This window comes from Pristis pectinata, chromosome 18 (assembly GCF_009764475.1).
Source record: "Pristis pectinata isolate sPriPec2 chromosome 18, sPriPec2.1.pri, whole genome shotgun sequence".
Classification (NCBI taxonomy): domain Eukaryota; kingdom Metazoa; phylum Chordata; class Chondrichthyes; order Rhinopristiformes; family Pristidae; genus Pristis; species Pristis pectinata.
This window is the reverse complement of record NC_067422.1, coordinates 4,827,274-4,842,792: the sequence shown is the minus strand read 5'-3', so window position 1 is coordinate 4,842,792 and position 15,519 is coordinate 4,827,274. Positions and strand designations below refer to the sequence as shown.

The 15,519-nt window shown below is 39.5% G+C and overlaps 1 protein-coding gene across 2 annotated transcripts in view; it reads right to left on the bottom strand.

The window, feature by feature from the left end:
• The window catches only part of LOC127579768 (protein kinase C alpha type), a 320,846-nt gene that overhangs the window by 33,774 nt on the left and 271,553 nt on the right, over nt 1-15,519 (bottom strand). For both annotated transcript variants that reach the window (XM_052032673.1, XM_052032672.1), the window contains exons 15-16: nt 12,932-13,039; nt 264-404 (exon numbers count right to left, since the gene is read on the bottom strand). In XM_052032673.1, coding sequence (XP_051888633.1) covers nt 264-404; nt 12,932-13,039 — 249 coding nt within the window. The remainder of the gene's footprint in view (nt 1-263; nt 405-12,931; nt 13,040-15,519) is intronic.

The window sequence follows — 15,519 nt, the reverse complement described above, 5'->3', positions numbered from 1 at the left end:
GTTACTTGTTTAATCCTCAGGCTTTGTTTGACACATTAAACAAAGCACCCTGGACAGGTACACGTTCAAATCACTGAGAAAACTTAGCACAGGAAATACATGCTTGAAACTTCATACTTCAAATTGTAACTGATTTATTGTTTAATACCCTACTGTTATCAGTACATCTATTTAATAAAGTGTTCTATAAATTGGAACTCAGTGCACACGACCTAGTTTTCCTACACATGACATCAATGGTGTTTGTAATTTGGCACACTCACCACTTTTGGTTTGAATGGAGGCTGTATCTCCCTTTGTTCCAGTTTCTCCCAGTCAATTCTTCGGAAGAAAGCATGATCCCGAATATCCCTTTCTCCCTCGGGTCCACATCCAAGACGCTTTGCTGGATGCTTTGTCATCAACTGGGAAAGGGAAATATCAAAAACACCTTTGAGATTACAACAACATGTCTTACTTTAAGAGCTTCTTAGAGTACTGAGAGCTGTTTCTTGAAATGTAACAGCTCAAAAACAAGCCATAAACCCCCACTTAGAAGGAAAGTTCTATTACAACTACTTTGTAAAACATTTAACAAAAACAGATTTTATAAAGTTATATTGTGACTGATTCTTATATACCATATCATCCTTGCCTTTATTGTGAAAAATACTACACAGTTGGAAGAAATTTTCTAGTTTTTCTTTACTTTTTTTTATGACTCAACACGAGCAGAAATAAATGTGCATGTGTTATTTTCCAACAGGTCATTAACTATAACATATGGAACATTTAAATGCTTTTGCCAATTCATTCAGCTTATATTTATAAACAAGAGGTTTCCATAAGAACATAAAAAGCAGGCGTAGGCTAATTGGCTCCTCAAGTTTGCTCTGCACTGACTGTTCAGACTAATTTTCTAGCCTTGCCAACATCCTTGCAAATCTCCTCTAAACTTTCTTCAGTGCAATTTCATCTGTCCTATAAAGTGGTGATCAGATCTGTCCACAATACTTATGCTGCAGTCTAACTAGTGTTGTACAATTTTGGCAACATTTCCTGTCCTTGTATTTTGTTTTGGCTTTTTAACCAACTTATTGACCTGTTCTGCTACGTTTAAGGACCTATGGACATAAAATCCAAGGTCCTTTTGTTCCCCACTGCAGAAATGTCCAGTCATTTATTGTATAGTAACTTGTTTTGTTGCATCTCCTCGAGTGTGGGTGTAATGCCCCAAACCCGGCGCTGCTCACAAAATCTAATGGTTTGTTTCAGTTGAAAAACTGATAACATTCTCATTGCTATTTTGATTCTATTGTCAGGTTGATTCTATTAATAGACTTCCTTGTCTTTGAATGGGATACTGAGGCACAGCCTTGGGGATGGTTGTGTTTGGGAAGATGAACTACTACCTGACATAGGATCATTCTTTCCAAAGTGGGTTCCTTTCTCCAGATCCCTAACGTACAGGGATTCTTTAGCTGGGACAACATAAAAGAGCAAAGATACTGTTTAGAGACTCATCAATGATACTGCACATGCTCTGTGTTAATTAGTGTGAAGCTGAACGGCCCAACTGCACCACAAAGCAACGGGTAGAGTCTTTTTGGGGGTCTTTAATTTTAATGAGTGCAGTTAATGCATTTGGTTCAACGGTGTATTGATGTAGTTGATGCTCCCATAAATTACCATGAGTGGATTAAAAAAATAGCTTAATCATCTTAAAATGTAAGTATGGTAAATAGCCTTATCAATGAAGATTCTAAAGCAATAAACCAGCTATTTACATCACAGCTCCAAAGTTCAAGCATCATTGATGGTGAAGTCGTTAGCTGGAGGTAAAGAACAACTCGCAGTAGTGTGACCTACATAATCTTTCAGGCAAAGACTCCAAATCGTACCCCTTCAGCCTTCTTCCAATTGTAACTCACCAATGGATGTTGTTATATATTCTTGGGGAAGGGGGTTGAAATCGTAATCTATTCAAATTCAGTTGTTGTACTCCAAGATCATGGCCATACTGCAACAGTTGTGCTGCTTTTACTGTATTTTTTTTATTGGCACTAATTCTTGCAGTCACGCATGAGCCCTGTCCTCCTCAATCTACATTATCTCCTGGTTCACTAAAACCTCAATTCAAAATTCTCATTCTTACAATCAAATTTCTCCATGGCATAAGTTGTCCCTATTTTTGTAACTTCTTCAAACCCTACAGCTCTCTGAGTACTGAGATTCAACAATCTGGGCTTCTGGTGTATTTCTGGTTTCCTTTGGACCACTTTTGGCAGCTGTGATTTAAGCAGCATAGGTGCTAAACTCAGGAATGCCTGGAATTTAGGAAGCTGCTTAAAAATCCACTACTTTAGCCTAGTATTAGTTTTTGAAACTATTACACCCTGGTTGTAAGATTTTACAACCATGTTTGGCTGATTTTGGAGTTACTGTTCTATACTTAAATAAAAATAAACAGCATATCAACATGAGCACCACTATAACATCTACATAGAACAGTATAGCACAGGAACAGGCCCTTCGCACCATGATGTTGTGATGAAAGTTTCAAAGAATCCCAATCTCTTATTTTTGTTCCCTTATTGTAATTTTGTTAATTTAAAAATTAGCTTCAACAGGTAGACCAATAATATCAGGGAAATTAGTTTGAAATAATTGTTGAAACCTTTAAATTACAATTGGAAATTACAATATATGATGATAATCATTGAAGAGAAAACCATTAGCTTTGGATGACATAGCTTCCAAATGTGCTTGTGTTATTTTACCTCCATATTAACAAGCAAAGTAACACAGTGTTATTTCCTTTCGCGTGGCTGAACATTCAGTGTTTAAGCAAAAATACCGAGTCTTTGTCAAAAAGCCAAAAAGATTAATGTTTTTTTTTCTCCTTCTGCAATACTTTTTTGAAAAGGGATATAATTTTCATTATGATAGCTTCAACATTAATTATAGCCATCAAGATAGAGTGTTTGACAAGTAAACAGATTTCTTTATACAGGTCTTCAAATTCAACTGAGTGCATAGAAATAATTTGTTTGCCTAAATTTCTTTTTCTGCCACTTGAGTGGAGGAGTTAAGCAGTTTGAAGAACTGGATTACCATCTCTGCTAAACAGTGAACAGTTGAATTTCCATTTTTACATAATATTATTTGAAGGACTCTGCTTTCCAAAGGCAGAAAATACTGGAAATACTCAGAATCTGTGACAAAAGAAATAGAACTTGTGTTTCAGATCCATGATCTTTTATTAGCCCTGTTCCAATGAATAGTCATTAGCTCTGTTTCACCTTCCACAGCATTTTCATTTCACATTTGCAATGCAGCATTTGGCTTTTGTATCGACAAAGGAGGTGCCTTTTTTAAAGGGTGATAACACAAGTTACTGAAGTTACAGTCTAAATAAAACCTTACTTTCTGAAGCTTTGGATCTGAATGAATGTCAGACAAACACATTCAATTGTTCTTTGAGTCTAACCCTTTATATACAGGTCCTCCCCAGCTTATGAATGCCCAATTTATGTACAGCCTATACATACGGACAAGCATTTGGGAGACTGGCAGGATAGATCTGCCAGCTGCTGCAGGGCTGCAGGTATATTCTGCCATGTGGGAATTCGGTTTGTGGCCACATTTCCAACTTGTGAACTGTTCACAGGAATGGAACCCTGTCATAACCTGGGGAGGACCTATAACTGTTTTGGCTGGAGGGAAAGAGAAAATCTGACATACTATAATACTGTGGTGCACATCCTATGACCTCCAGGCCACATATAGCCTGTAGGATGTGCCAATCTGGCCCATCCTCGCCTCCAGAGCTTTTCCAATATCAGGTACTAGATCTTGAGGCCCACCTAAGGTGAGGGATCTGATTGGGTATGGGACTAGGGATGAGATTCCCAGGGACCACATTGGGTCATGTCCAAGGTCCTGGTCCTGAGTCATGATCCAGGTCCATATCCAGCTTTATGCACTGTGCTGGTGGTCATAGGTCTGTAACTATAAACTGATACAATATCTTTGGGTACAGGTCACTGGAGTAAAGTACTAGTGGCTTGTGTCTGGTAAAGTGAAAAGGAGCACTAGAGATATGGTCTAGCAAGGCTGCAGTGAGTGCAGTAGGAAGTATTGTGGTTCTGATGTCTTTAAACATGACAAAAGTACCATTATCTGGTTATGTATGAATAAAATAAATAGTTCTAGTGAATGGCCTTTGGAAATGGCTTGGATTGTTAATCTGAAAAAATGCCACAAAAAAATGAGTTTAACTGTCATGATATTATCACCTTGCTAACTCAGAGCCTGGATTGTTAATCTGAAAAAATGCCACAAAAAAATGAGTTTAACTGTCATGATATTATCACCTTGCTAACTCAGAGCCTGGACATCTTGCCCTTGATTTTAAATCTTCCACCACTGGCAAGAGGGTTAAAAATGAAAAAAGGAAAAAAACAGGAGCATATCCCAATATGCCTTGTATATATCTGCTGCCATTCTCTGTAACAGGCATCATGCTTTCAGGTGGGAAGATTACTGCACTCATTTTAACATAAATAAATCAGGCTCCTTTAGTGCAATTGGGAACCTTATTTAAATTAACAGTTGTCAGTGGCATTCACGGGAAAAAAAAAACGACATAATTTATGGGAGGCAGTAGCTGCTAGATCCAATGGGCAAGTGCTTTTTATTGCAATTCTTATGAACTAGGAGGTAGAGGGTCACCACCTGTAAACCTCAGTGAAATCTTCAGCTACCTCATTTATTCAATATTTTCACATGATGTAGATCCCCTTTCAATAATTTTCCAACTTGGAGGAATGGAGTTGACGACATAATATTGCTCTGTTTCTACTGAGAAATTTTAGCCCAGTTTTTTTTTCTTTTTTTTTGGAAATTTTTTTTGTTTAGTTTAGTTTATATTGTTTACAATTTTTCTTATTGATTTGTTTTTTTTTAAAATTTATATAATAAATCTTTTTCTTTCCTTTCTTTTATACTATATTCATTTACTAAGAGATCATTGGATCTACAGATTTTTTTTATATTTTATTGTTCTTTATGATTATCTATGCTATGATTGTTATCCTGATCTCTTTGTATTACATGTATAAATATTGATGCTATATATCAATCTGTATTAATTTGAAAACTAATAAAAAGATTGAAAAAGAAAGGAATCTTCAGCTACCTCATGCCAATGAGCACAACTGTCATGATATTATCACCTTGCTAACTCAGAGCCTGGACATCTTGCCCTTGATTTTAAACCTTCCACCACTGGCAAGAGGGTTAAAAATTACTTACTATTAAAAATTAATTACTATTGGTCCCCTAGAAGATCAGTGTGGTGGGCTATGTGTGGAGCCTCAGGAGATGGGGGAGATCTTAAACAGTTTTTTTGTATCAGTATTTACTCAGGAAACTGGCATAGTGGATATGGGAGGAAGGGAACCATGCCACAATTGGCAATCTCCACATACACCTTTGGCTCACTACCTTCAGATTTCTGTTCACACGCTTGCTATCATCAAGGACTGACTTTCTTTATAAACTGATGGGCATTGACCCATTTTTCCTGGGCGCAACCTCTTGCCTTTTATTTTCACTTCAAGCAGCTGGTCTGCCTCTCAATTTACTGGCCAGGTTGGAAATGAAAGAAAATATTGCAGTTCTGTCTTTAAATCTGGTGAGATTTCTGTGTTCTCAGCTTTACTATTTTCACTCTGTGCAACCCCACCCCACTCCCCCACCCCTGCCAATAACAATCAGAGCTTTTGGGAGAGAATCCTATTTTATTGGATCTGTACAGACAGAAGTGTGGAATGGAGCTGGAATAAAGGAGAAAACTGAATATTCTCCCTCTCCATCAATCAACTGTTGTGCTAAGGGGAGACAGGGCAAGTTGCCAACATCTTGGGGTCAGCAAGGTATTGTGCTATATTACTGGTGCAGACAGATATTTGTTCTGACATTAAGTGGTATATTCATATTAAAGTCTAACTAAAAGACCAATCATTATATCCTGAGGGAAGTAAATGTGTGTGCATGAGAGGGGAAAACATTGGAGGTCATAAATGCATGAAAAGTTACTATTATCCAGGATAATTCAACTATCGAAGAGTTTCTACAAGTATATAAAAAGTAAAAGGATAGTAAGAGACAAAATTGGTCCCCTAGAAGATCAGAGTGGTGGGCTATGTGTGGAGCCTCAGGAGATGGGGGAGATCTTAAACAGTTTTTTTGTATCAGTATTTACTCAGGAAACTGGCATAGTGGATATGGAAGGAAGGGAAACAAGCAGGAGTGTCATGGAACATATAGAGATTAAAGAGGAGGCGGCGCTTGCTGCCTTATAGCGAATAAAGGTAGATAAATCCCCCGGGCCTGACAAGATATCTCCTCTGACCTTGAGAGAGACTAGTGTAGGAATTGCAGGGGCCCTGGCAGATATATTTAAAATGTCCTTAGCCACGGGTGTGGTGCCGGAGGACTGGAGGGTAGCTCATGTTGTTCCGTTGTTTAAAAAAGGCTCTAAAAGTAAACCAGGTAATTATAGGCTGGTGAGCCTGACATCAGTAGTAGGTAAATTATTGGAAGGTGTTCTGAGAGATCGGATATACAAGTATTTGGAGAGCCAAGGGCTGATTAAGGATAGTCAGCATGGCCTTGTGCGTGGTAGATCATGTTTAATGAATCTTGTAGAGTTTTTTGAGGAGGTTACCAAGAAAGTAGATGAAGGAAAGGCTGTGGATGTTGTCTACATGAACTTTAGTAAGGCCTTTGACAAGGTCCCACATGGGAGGTTAGTTCAGAAGGTTCAGACACTAGGTGTCCATGGAGAGGTTGTAAACTGGATTTGAAATTGGTTGTGTGGGAGAAGACAGAGAGTGGTAGTGGATGATTGTTTCTCAGACTGGAGGCCTGTGACTACTGGTGTGCCTCAGGGATCTGTGCTGGGTCCATTGTTGTTTGTTGTCTATATCAATGATCTAGATGATAATGTGGTAAATTGGATCAGCAAGTTTGCTGATGACACTAACATTGAAGGGGTTGTGGGCAGCGAGGAAGGCTTTCAAAGTTTGCAGAGGGTTCTGGACCAACTGGAAAAATGGGCCAGAAAATGGCAGATGGAATTTAATGCAGATAAGTGTGAGGTGTTGCATTTTGGAAGGACAAATCAAGGTAGGACATACACAGTAAATGGTAGGGTACTGAGGAGTGCGAAGGAACAAAGGGGTCTGGGAGTTCAGATACATAATTCCCTGAAAGTGACGTCACAGGTAGACAGGGTTGTAAAGAAAGCTTTTGGCATCCTGGCATTCATAAATCAAAGTATTGAGTATAGGAGTTGGGATGTTATGGTGAGGTTGTATAAGACATTGGTGAGGCCAAATTTAGAGTTGTGTGCAGTTCTGGTCACCTAACTATAGGAAGGATATCAGTAAGATTGAAAGAGTGCAGAGGAGATTTACTAGAATGTTGCAGGGTCTTCAGGAGTTGAGTTACAGGGAAAGATTGAACAGGTTAGGACTTTATTCCTTGGAGCGTAGAAGAATGAGGGGAGATTTGATAGAGGTTTACAAAATTATGAGGGGTATAGACAGAGTAAATGCAAGTAGACTCTTTCCACCTAGATTAGGAGAGATAAGTACGAGAGGATATGGTTTTAGGGTGAAAGGGGCAAGGTTTAGGGGGGACATTGGGGCAACTTCTTCACTCAGAGTGGTGGGAGTGTGGAACGAGCTGCCATCTGACGTGGTAAATGTGGGCTCACTCTCAAGTTTTTAAGAATAAATTGGATAGATACATGGATGGGAGAGGTCTGGAGGGTTATGGATTGGGTGCAGGTCAATGGGACTAGCGGAATAAAGTTTCGGCACAGACTAGAAGGGCCAAATGGCCTGTTTTCTGTACTGTATGGTTCTATGCTAGTTACCACATATGCTAGATGTAAATTATCGTACAGGGACCTTCTTGGCAATTTTTTTTTGAGTATGCTACAGTTATGTGCATGCCTTTTTAATTAAAGTCATATTTCCCCAACATTCCACAGTATTCAACTTGCTATAATTGATCCAATTTATTCCTGTAGGGTCTGATTCTGTTCTTCCTGAATTTTTCACTCAAGCTAACCCTGTTTGGGAGCAGCTGAATGACTTTGCTTCATCCACTTTCTCCTGTGACTGTTGACTCTGCTCTTGAACTTTTTTTGTTTTTCTTACTCAGACAGAACTTTTACATCTTCTCTGATTTCATGGGTTTACCCTTCATTGTTCCCTTTCTCATTAGTCTTTACTGTTCTTGATTCTTGGGTTTTGGTTAGAATGAGTTACATCACCCTACTGATCTACTATCAATCAAGGACTTAACATAGCTCTTGGAGCTCAGAGTCAATCTCCTTTGTTGGCACTGTGACTTAACAGGATGATTTACACCAGCAGCTCTGTTAGCTTTCTGTGCTTTGAATGACTCCTGGATTCGCTCTTTTTCCACAAATGACTGAACTTGAAGACCATAAGACATAGGAGCAGAATTAGGCCATTCAGCCCTTTGAGTCTGCTCCGCCATTTGATCATGGCTGATTTACTTTTCCCTGTCAACCCCATTCTCCTGCCTCCTCCCCGTAACCTTTGACACCCTTACTAATCAAGAACCTATCAACCTCCGCTTTAAATATACCCAATGACTTGGTCTCCACAGCCATCTGTAGCAATGAATTCCACAGATTCACCATTCTCTGGCTAAAGAAATTCCACCTCATCTCTGTTGTAAAGGGATGTCTTTCTATTCTGAGGCTGTGCCCTCTGGTCCTAGACTCTCCCATTGCTGAAATCATTCTCTCCATGTCCACTCTATTCAGGCCTTTCAATATTTGGTAGGTTTCAATGAGATTCCCCCCTCAGCCTTCTAAACTCCAGTGAGTACAGGCCAAGAACCATCAAACACTCCTCATATGTTAACCCTTTCATTCCCGGGATCATTCTTGTAAACTATCTCCAAGTCTATTCTCATGCCACAAAAGGTCACAAGTCTGAGGAGTTTTTGGATGTTTTTTGTTTCTGCTGCTTTCTCATCCTCCCCTTGCTCACCAAGTCATACATCCCTAAGGATTTCTCTCCTATTGCCTATAGTTCCCATCTCTCTAGATTCTTTACCATTCCCCTCTCCCCAGTGCCCTGCCTGAGCACATCTCTTCCAAGTGTTCAACTTTGTTGCTCCCACAATCCCATTCATGCCAAGTTGATGACTGTCCAACTTTTGCTTCTTAACATCTATTGTAGTCGACATTATAAATCACTAACAAAATTGTATTATCAGCCCTCTAATGTTTTTATTGTTCTTTTTTGGAAAATATCACCCTAACATCATGGACTGAAGGGCCTATTCCTGTGCTGTACTGTTCTGTGTTCAATGATTTCTTTCTTCCTTAAAGGTCATTGTCTCCTAGATATGAATTTTTATCTCTAGCATGTCTCATTTAAATCTTCAAGTTTTCTCATCTCCCATTGAACTGAAATAACCCAACACAGAATTGGGACTGGAATCCCTCTTAGATCTCCCTAAAGCCTTTAATATGGATAACCAATACTGCTAATCTGTTGTTTAACTTAAAAGGACTCCATTGACTTGTTTCCATTCTTGCATTTCTTGCAATAGTTTTCCTTCTCTATCTCTCAAGTTGCTCGAGGATATACTGTATTCTCTACCCCTTTCTTGTTGTACCTGAGCAATATTGTCTGCAGACATGGGAGTCAGCTTCCACATTCATGCTAACGATACCATCTCTCCACTACTACTAGTTTTGGTAATCATAAGACTCACATAACATTGCTCACCAACACCGGTTTAATGTGCCACTGAAACCTGCATCCTGGACGTTTATCACCTACATTGCTCTCCAGCTTTCCTCCTAATCTCCACACAATTAACTAAATATATCATTCACCAAGTTCTGCAGGCTCATCACCCTTGCCTTTGCTTACTTACAATGTTGCCACATATTCTAACATTTCAAACTTGCAGCTCTCAACCTTATGTCTAAATCATTGCTTTCCTTCACCTCTCCAATGTCTATAACCTATTCTAGAACAAATTCCCAAATTTCCTCTAACTCAACTCCTATGCATTCTGCCCAATTGTTTGTGGCTTTGCCTTTAAATGTGCAGGCCTTGGACTTCAGAATTCCCTTCCTAAACCCTACTACTGCGTTGACTCCCTCTTTTTCAAAACCCACCTCCTTGACCAAGGGGAGTCAGCTTCCACATTCATGCTAACAATACCATCTCTCCACTACTGCTAGTTTTGGTATTATATCCTCCTTCGTTTTCTTTCCAATTCCATATTCTTTGCATCATAAGACTCACATAACATTGCTCACCAACACGGGTTTAATGTGCCACTGAAACCCGCAACCTGGACCTTCCTGACATCCTGACTTGGGCACTACAATTTTCCTTGTACCACTGTGAAGCACATTGGACCATAAAGCATATAATTTTAATCACTGCTCTCACTGCAGTGGAAATAGAATTATTTAGGATCAGCTAAAGAAAAAAAAATTCTTTTAGGCATATGGTGGTAACATCACTGGGAATAAATCTGTAGTTCCTGTCAATCAAACTCAGTGACCACACTGCATATAATTTATATGCAAGTATTCATCGGTCGCTGCGTTTTACTTGAAAAATTACCCTGCTTTTACTGTGGGGGTTTGTTTCTCATCCCTTCAAAGAGTCTGTGTTTTGAATAAATTGTCTTTACTTGCTCTGGAGTAGATTGCTCAATGACCCACTCCAACTCTAATCTACTGACTGACAGTTTTGGCATCAAGTGCAGCAGTTCCTTTAACCTAAAAAAGAAAACCTATTCTAAATATTCAAAATTCATAAAGGGAAGGAAATATGCACATTTTGGGGAAGGATGCGCTTAAATAGATTTTAGTTACATTGATTACAAATAATTGGTTGAGCGAAGAATGGAATAAATAAAAGAATGCTAGCTCCAAAACAGGCTTCTCTCAAGATAACAATACTTGAAGAAATTATGAAACTTTTGTTGGCAGTTCCTATCCTTTTAGAATATCAATGTTCACAAAGGTTCAGCATGGGAACAAAGCAAAACTAAACGAAGCAAAGGAAAATATAATACACTCAAAAGTCAACATGTTCCCACAAGGGTGAAAGGTATGTACAGCAAGTCCAAGGAACCCAGGATGTCAAGGGATATTGAGGGCTGGATATATATCAAAAAAGGAAGCACGTGGTAGGCATAGAGAACTGAAAACCAGGGAGGCCCTTCAGGAGAACAAAGTGCAGGAGGGTACAATAATAAAAAAATGAAATTAAGAGAGCGAAGATGGGGCACAAAGTATGACTGATGGACAAGATTAAGCAAAATCCCAAAATATTTTATGAAATATATTAAGGGCAAGAGGGTTAACCAGGGAAAGAGTACTGCCCATCGAGGACCAGAATGGCAATCTGTGCGAAGAGCCAGAGGACATAGGGAGGTTTTAAATGAATAGTTCTCATCTGTTTTCACTAAAGTGAAGACATTGTAGTTGGAGAATTCAGAGGAGCGATGTTATCATTATAAAGGAGGAGGCATTAGATTTCATAGCGAGCTTAAAGGTGGATAAATCCCCTGGGCATGAAAAGGTGCATCCTAGGTGGCTATGGGAGGCAAGGCAGGAGATTGCTGGAGCTCTAACAGAGATTTTTAAATCTTCACTGGCCACTAGTGTACCAGTTGACTGGAGGACAACAAATGTGATGCTCTTATTTAAGAAGGGCAGCAGGGAAATGCCAGGTAATTACACACCTGTGAATCTACCATTAGTGCTAGGGAACTTATTGGAAAAACGTTCTGAAGGACAGGACTAATCTGAACTTGTAAAGGTAGGGATTAATCAAAAACAGTCAGCATAGTTTTGTTAGGGGGAGATCCTGTTTAACCAGTTTGAATTTTTCAAGGAGGTAATAAAGTGTATTAATGAATGCAGTAAGGTTGACTTACTGTACATGGACTTCAGTAAGGCCTTTGTAAAGGTCCTGCATGGGAGACTGGTCCAAAAGGTTAGAGCCCATGGGATCCAGGGCAAGTTGGCAAATTGAATCCAAAACCAGTTTGGTATCTGGAGATAGAGGGTGATGGTGGAGGGCAGTTTTTGTGATTGAAGGTCTGTGACCAACGATATACCACAGGGAACAGTGCTGGGACCCTTACTGTTTGTTACAGTAACGATTTGAATGTGAATGTAGGAGCTATGATTATTAGTAATTAATGATGAGGATGGATACAGTAGGCCGAAGACCTGTTTGTGTGCTGTATGACCCTATGACTGTGGAATATTGAGAAAAGGGAACGTAAAGACCATATCCACAAATCCCTAAAGATAACAGGTAAACTAGATAAAGTAATTATGAATGGATTTTGATACTATGTTGCTAAGAATAGGAAGGTCAAGTTAGACCTATACAAGATGGTGTTTAGCCAACAAGTCGAAAACCTTGTACATTCCTAGTCATTATATTAGCTAAAGGAGATCACAGGAGATTTATGAAGAATTTGTAGTAATCATCAATGATTCAGAGGGAAGTTGAGGAGAAATATTTCATCCAGAGGGTGGTCTGGTCAGCAACTCGTTGCTTGAAAGGGTGGGAAAGGCAGATACCCTAATCATATTAAAACAAAATAGTGCTAGGGTGAGCTGACTACAAACTGGGAGCTGGAAAATAGGATTTAAGCTGGTCAGCTCTTATTTGGTTGACCTGGACAAGAAATAGTGAATGGCCACCTGTGTCATAAATGTCTATGATCCTATGAAAACTTTTTATCCTGCTGGCCTATCACATTACATAGAGCAGCAACAAGTAACCTTACAATATAAAATGTGATGATACTGTATAAATGTTGTCATGTTAGCAGATTGATGTCTTACCCCTTTGCAGATCAAGACAGCTTCTTTTGAGAGTGATTTAGGATAAGATACATTGTGTTCCATGATAGATTGGAAGAGCTCATCCTCATCTTCCCCATCAAATGGAGGCTGTCAGAACGTAAAAAGCAAAACAACAAAAGCTTTAGTTATAACATCCTTAAAACTACCAGGATAACTGGTTATTCAAAGCTTTAGAACTTTTATTGTTTTAAAGTTCACCTACTTCATATTTGACAATTCAGCTCTTGTTTTCCTTACAAGGCTGCATGGACCAAACTATGCTCAAGTTTTTACCAGACGTTACTTTGTTTTATTTTAGTATTCTTTAACTTTTCTACTTCAGACTAATTTGGAATTTAGACCAACAATAGAAAATGCTTCTGAATACTTCATTTTTTTGTACCTCCGTCCAGAAGTGCTAAGTGTGATATTATGGAGTTAGGCAAAAGGTTAAAAAAAAGGACCTCAAGATCTGTAATCTCCTGGATTATGCCTGGTGCCAGGTACTAGTGAGGGTAGGAATAGGAGGATAGGGCAGATGAATGCATGGCTGAGGAGTTGGTGCAGGAGGGAGGGATTCAGGTTCTTGGACCATTGGGATCTCTTATGGGACAGAGGTGATCTGTACAAGAGGGACAGGCTGCAGCTGAACTGGAGGGAACCAATATCCTGGCAGAGAGATTTGTAGAGTTTAAGCTATTCTGGTGGTTGGGGGGTGGGGGGAAGGTGGGTTGGAACCCAATGTAGTGGTGTGGCCAATGAGAAAGTTGAGGCAAATGTAGAAATTAAAGTGAGCAAGTCCAGTAGGCAAGACAGGCAGGGGCAGGAGAGGGAACAAGGAAGGCTAAACTGCATTTAATGCAAGAAGCCTGACAGCTAACGCAGATGAGGTCAGGGCATGGATGGGCACCTGGGATTGTGATATTATAATTATTATAAAAAACATTGCTGAAGGATGGGCAGGACTGGCAGCTCAATGTTCTGGGGTACAGACACTATAGATGTGCTGGAGGTGGAGGTAAGTGAGGAGGGGGAGTTGCATTTTTGATTAGGGAGAACATCATGGCAATGCCTAGAGAAGATATTCCTGGGGGAACATCAAGTGAGGCTCTATAGGTAAAACTTAGAAATAAGATGGGGGTGATCACTTTGATGGGACTGTACTATAGGCTCCCCAATAGTTAGCAGGAATTGGAGGAGCAAGTATGTAGGGAGATCGCAGACAACTATAGGGTTGTAATAGAGGGTGATTTTAACTTTGCTTATATTGTCTGGGACTGCCATAAGTGCTAAAGCATTAGAGGGGAGAGAAATTGTGCCCAGGAAAGTATTCTCAAGCAATATGTAGAGGGGGGGCAACACTTGACACCCTCTTGGGAAACAAGGCAGGGCAAGTGGCTGAAGTGTCAGTGGAGGAGCACTTTGGGACCACTGACCATAATTCTATTAACTTGAAAATAGTTATTGAAAGAGATGAGTCAGGTTCACAAGTTAAAGTCCTAAATTGGGGTAAGGATAATTTTGATGGCATTAGACAAGAACTTGGAAAGGTCGATTGTGAAAGGGTGGTGATTATATGGAATGAACTGGTAGAGGTGGGTACAATTACAACTTTTAAAAGACATTTGGACAGGTTCATGGATGGGAAAGGTTTAGCGGGATATGGGCCAAATGCAGGCAAATGGACTAGCTCAGGAAGGCACCTCAGTCAGCACGGAAGAGTTGGGCTGAAGGGCTTGTTTCCTTGCTGTATAACTCTATGACTCCATACTCTCACATCACTGGTGATGGGTTAGTGACCTGCTTCTAAAGTCATGGGTGAACCATAAGCATGGTGCAAGAAGTATTGGGGATGGAATCTCCTCTGATTTTGTTTCTGTAGATTTTTGCTCGAGGCCTTCTGGTGCTTCTACAGCAGTACAGTACAGCTTAATTTATTCTCATTCTAAATGTGATACTTTTTTTCATCTCAGAAATGTTGCTGTACAAAGGCTTCGAGTAGAATTCTAGAGGGATTAGCAACAGATGGAAACCAGAGGAACAGTAATTCCAAATTGCTATTGCACAGCTTTATTAGCTCTGTTCGAAGCAACTGTAGCAGGGGCTGATAATCCTCTGTTGGTTGTCAGTAGTGTGACACAGGGAGGATATGAAAAGATGAGATGTATCACAGCAATCCTTTTTTACTATAAACCATCTGAGTTGGAATAAACATCCGGCACAAAGTATTGTTGAGTGAATAATTAAAATGTACTGAAGCAGAAATAAATATTTGCTGCATTTGAAATTACTTTTTATTTCAGAATCTGTCGTGTCACCTGTCACCTTGATTATCCTTTTACCATTATTATTAATATTTAGTACAACCCCAAAATACACATCTAATGTATTTTTAAGCACTGTGTATAGTTTGTGGTTAGAGTTTCGTGACTTCCTTACTGTTGTACTCTCTGCCTCTGTTAATGCCCAGGATCCTGAATGCTCTTTTAACCATGTTCTGAATATGCCGTGAAAAAACAATTTTTTTTTTGAAAACCTGGACTTAGATATTCTTTAACTGTTGTACCAGTAACTCAGATAAGGGTTAA